The sequence below is a fragment of the Microcaecilia unicolor genome, chromosome 1 (genome assembly GCF_901765095.1).
Source record: "Microcaecilia unicolor chromosome 1, aMicUni1.1, whole genome shotgun sequence".
NCBI classification, from domain to species: domain Eukaryota; kingdom Metazoa; phylum Chordata; class Amphibia; order Gymnophiona; family Siphonopidae; genus Microcaecilia; species Microcaecilia unicolor.
In genome coordinates, this window is record NC_044031.1 from 636,201,933 (window position 1) to 636,206,883 (window position 4,951).

At 45.8% G+C, this 4,951-nt stretch overlaps 1 protein-coding gene across 1 annotated transcript; it reads right to left on the reverse strand.

The window, feature by feature from the left end:
* Positions 1-2,941: 2,941 nt before the first annotated feature.
* LOC115460659 (olfactory receptor 1020-like) lies at positions 2,942-3,895 on the reverse strand. The gene has a single exon (XM_030190429.1). The coding sequence runs from the start codon at positions 3,893-3,895 to the stop codon at positions 2,942-2,944; it is 954 nt and encodes a 317-aa protein (XP_030046289.1).
* Positions 3,896-4,951: the final 1,056 nt, after the last annotated feature.

Sequence of the window (4,951 nt, forward strand, 5' to 3'; positions counted from 1 at the left end):
CTTTCTCTCCATGTCCTTCCATTCGTCTACCCCCTCTCCCGATCCTGCCATCCAACATCTACCCCCTCTCTCCCAATCCTTCCATCCAGTGTCTCTCTCTCTCTCTATCCCCTTTTCCATCCAGTGTCTCTCTCTCTACCCTTTTCCATTCATCATGCCCCCCTCTCTCTCCCCATCCTTCAATGTTTCTCCTCCTGTTAGTTTCTCTCTCCCTTCCAGTGTCTTCCCTCTTTCACCCCCCCCCCTCCCATTTCTTCCTCATTTTAAGCAGCTTCTCCCTTTCTCCAGCCCTTCTCCATGTCCCCTCCTTCTCTCCCCATCTTCCCACTCTCTCCATTATACCTGCCTAGTGCCTCTCGCTCCCCCTTCCACCCGGTATTAATTTGTTGGCCACTGCTGCTGCTTCTCCTCTTCAGCAGCAGCAGCGCCCCGAGTCCAGACAAAAAAAAAAAAAGGTAGCACGCGTTACACGAATCAGCTGGGAGGACCTACACCACACGCAGCTTCAACCGCTTTGGAGCCCCCAGGAGCAACAGTTGGCTGCTGGAACAAGCGCGGGGCTGTACCGTAGCAGCTTTCAGCATGGGCTATCGGCACTGCAGCCGCTCCTCTCTGTCCCCGGAGCAGAGCAGGAAGTCGATGTCAACTTCCTTCCTGCTCCTCCAGGGGCAGAGAGAGGAGCGGCTGCAGCGCAGACAGCCCATGCTTGAAGGCTGCCACGGCCCCGCTCTTGCTTCTTTTTTTTGTTTTATCGCGCGACTCGCGCTGAAGAGGAGACTTTCTTCCCACTTTGCCGGCCCAGACTCGGGAGTGCGGGAGACTCCGGACTTCGCAGGTCTGGATGAGCGGGCCTCGGGCCTGGAGGGAAAGTGGCTACGTTTGGGGGGGGGAGGCAATGCAGCATGGGCGGGAAAGGTCACAGCTGGGCTGGGGAGGCTTAGCCTCCCCAAGCCTCTTATACGGGGCGCCTATGCAGCATCAGTGAAAGCGGAGCGCTGCCGACGTTTACCTTCCCTTGCACTCATTGGTTCTCTCAGTGTCCCGCGTTCTTCTGACGTCAGAAGAAGGCGGACACTGAGGGAACCAATGAGTGCAAGGGAAGGGAGACGTCGGCAGCGCTTTCACTGACGCTGCTGCGACCAGGTAAAAAGATTTAAAGGCCTCGCGGGGCGAGAGTAAGCACCGCGGCGGCGCCCTCCAGAGGTGGGCGCCCCCCTGCGGCGCTTACCCCGCTTACCGCATCGGCACGGCCCTGGGTACAAATGCAATAAATAAATAAATTCAGGTACTGTAGGCATTTTTTCCTATTCCCAGAGGTCTTATAATCTGTGTTTCTATCTGATGAAATGGAGAGCTAAATGACCTGCCCTAAGATGTAAGATGACAAAGTGTAGCAGTTAGATTTGAACAAGGCTTCTCTGGTTATCAGCCCACTGCTCTAATTATTAGACTACTACACTTTAGAGCAGTGGTTCGCAACCTTTCTTCTGTTGTGACACACTGACAATGTTCATGTATGTGACACACCGAACATTAAAAACTCAGAGCTGAACAAAGCATGCCTAAATATGTCATTCTTTAATTATAAGTTTAAAATGAATTTGCCTATCCCATATCAAAAAGCTGTACACAAATATGTCAATCCCAGATTTCTCACTTGTCATACAACAAAACAAATATACATTCAAATTCTGGTGTCACTTCAGTAACGGCAGCAGGATATCCCTCCACTTTCAGATACTGTGAAGGAACAGAAAAACTTACAAATATGCTACTCAGCAAGTATATATCAAACAGAAGACCTGCAACATGTTCAGTTGGGGCTGGAGGCTGTAGTTATTATTGGGGGTAGTGGGGAAGCAGAAATAGGGACAAGTTTGGGGGATTTCAAGAACCTGACTCTCAAGATTGCTTATCTTCCCAGTGGCACCCCTACATAACAGCCCAGTCAAAATAACCCGATCAAAATAGCCCCTTTAAAAAATGAGTATAGTCTCCATTCCTCTGAGAGTCCAGCATCTCTTCTCCCCCTCTATACCCAATTCCCTTAAATGAGCTCTGTCTTCCTTCAACTCCCTCTTCAGTGCAGCACCTTTCTCTCTGCATCCCTGTGTTCTGTCATCTTTGTCCCACTTCCCCCTTACCTACATTCTGGCATCTCTCTCTCTTCCTCCCCTTATCATGGTCTGGAAATGCATCTCTTACCCTTCCTTCCCACCCACCTCCCAGCACAGTCCAGCATGTCTCCCTCTTCCTCCTGCCTGCCCTGTGTGGTCCAGTATATCTCTCCCTACCCCCACCCCCCCGGTGATCCTCCAACGTTTCTGTGGGCTGCTGGCAGGGTCAACAAGCTGCTTCGGCTGGCCTCAGAAGCATTCTTTCTGTTGTGTCCTGCCTATGCAGACATAAGAAGTTGTGTCAGACAACGCTGGTGGCCAATAGGAAAGTTGGTGGATCACTGAGACGGGGGGGGGGGGGGGGGGGGGAGGGGAGAGTTTCCAGGGCAGGCAGGAAGAAGAGGGACACATTCTGAACAGTGCGTACTGAAGCTGGGGTGGCAAAGAGGAGGTACACCTTGGCTCAAAGCAGCAGCAGGACTCAGAAAGACACACAGTTGTAGCAGCAGGAGCAGAACAGGTAAAATACTTTGGGGTGGGCCCAAATTTAAGGCAAGCCCTTTTGTCAGGGGCTATTTTTTCAGAGGCTTTTGTTGGGCATATTATGTGTTTGGGCCTTTTTGTTGGGGCTATTTTGACCAGGTACCCTTCCCAGCTTGCAGGCAGTGGTGCTTGTAAAGGAAACACAGGTTTGCTGTCTACACCAAATTTGTTGTGACACACATCCCACCTCTTGAGGACATACCAGTGTGTCACGCCACACTGGTTGAGAACCACTGCTTTAGAGTCCATTCAGTGACTCATGATTACTCCAAATATAACATTTACTTTATAACCCCTCTGACTGCTGTGAAGAATTGTTTCCATACCTTCAGCAAAGCTGCTTTTACATCTTTGTTCCTCAGGCTATAAATCAGGGGGTTTAACATGGGGATTAACACTGCATAAAAGACTGAAACTACTCTGTCCTGCTCCATAGAATAACTCGAAGCTGGTCGTAAATACATGAAAACAAGGGTTCCAAAGAAAATCATCACAGCAGTGAAGTGGGAGGCACAAGTGTTGAACGCTTTGCGTCTTCCTTCAGCAGAGCGAATCTTCAGGATGTTGGAGAGAATAAAGGTGTAAGAGACTAAAATGGGTACAAAGGTTGATGTGCAGTTGAACCCAACAAAAATAAAAAGTGCAAGTACACAAATAAAAGGGTCTGAGCATGTAAGTAGCAAGAGTGGAGGAGCATCACAGAAATAGTGATCAATTACATTGGGCCCACAGTAGGATAAGTGGAAAATACAAACTGTTTGTACTACAGAATTACAAAAGCCACCCAAATAAGCTGCACTCAGCATCTGAATGCACAGTCTCCTGCTCATAATGACTGGATAAAGCAATGGGTTACAGATTGCCACATAACGGTCATATGCCATCACTGCCAGCAGAAAAGCCTCAGTAGTAGCAAACCATGCAAAAAAAAACATTTGTAGAGCACAACCAAGTAAGGAGATGATTTTCTGTTCTGCAAGAAGGGTTTGCAGAGTTTTGGGGGTGATAACTGAAGAATAACAGATATCAAGAAATGACAAGTGAAAGAGGAAAAAGTACATTGGGGTCTGTAGGCGTGAATCCAATTTAGTTGCAACAGTGATACTGATATTACCCAACAGGGTGATAATATAGACCATTAAGAAGAGCACAAAGAGTGGAATCTGGAGCTTTGGATTACGAGTGAGTCCGATGAGAATGAACTCAGTCACTGACGTCTGGTTCCTGCCTTCCATTTATTCTTCTGAATCTATCTGTTGGTAGAAAATCAGACTAGAACTAAGCTTATGTAATGATTTTATGTTTTGAACTGTGCTGCAGAAAAGATTGTTGTTATTATTAAAGCTGCATATTTTTATTTTCCATCCATGAAAGCTTTTTTTTTAACATGTAAAAAACAGTTATATATGGGAAATGGGACTTGATATACAGCCTTTCTGTGATGTTTTGCAACTACATTCAAAGAAGTTTACATTGTATATTCAGGTACTTATTTTGTACCAGGAGCAATGGAGAGTTAAGTGACTTGCCCAGAGTTACAGGGAGCTGCAGTGGGAATAGAACTCAGTTCCCCAGGATCAAAGTCCACTACACTAACCACTAGGCTACTCCTCCACTATTCATTAGCCATTAAGGAGTGTAGTTATCAATCTGGGCTACCAATAAGATGTGCTATTTTGCCACAAGCCCATTTTATGCAAGGAGAACTAGTTAGTAATAACTGGGATTAACAGTAAAATAACTTGTTTTAATAGTAACCAACATTGATAACTTCCCCTCTAAGTCTGTATTAATCAGAGATTTCAAAGCGATAAAAGTTCAGTCATCATCATTATTAGATGTTGTCCATGGCAACTATGGAGCCTCAGTTCTTTCAGTGCTCAGTTCTCCATTGTTCTGTTTGTTTCCAAACCTTTATAATTTTCGGTGTGTAAGTATCCCAGACTGTTTTCTACTTTCTTCAATTTCTTCTACTCTATCGTTCCCTATAATAATACATTAGTTACTTTGAAATGAAAACCTCTGAGGAGATGTTCAGCAAATCTGATTTTTATTTTGTCCAAGTTTTCCACCATGATTCTCCTCCCATGGCCTCTGATGTATGCCCTTCCTGCTACTGTTTTATCAGAATTATGCTATTAACCCTGCATTTGAAATTATGAAATTATCTCTACCTGGAAGCTCATGCTTCACTATTCTATCCTACCACTAGTCTTATTTTTAATTTCCAATCTAAATTCTTGCTTAGAAAATTATTAATCATCTGTAATTCCTGGTAGAGGCCTACTAGA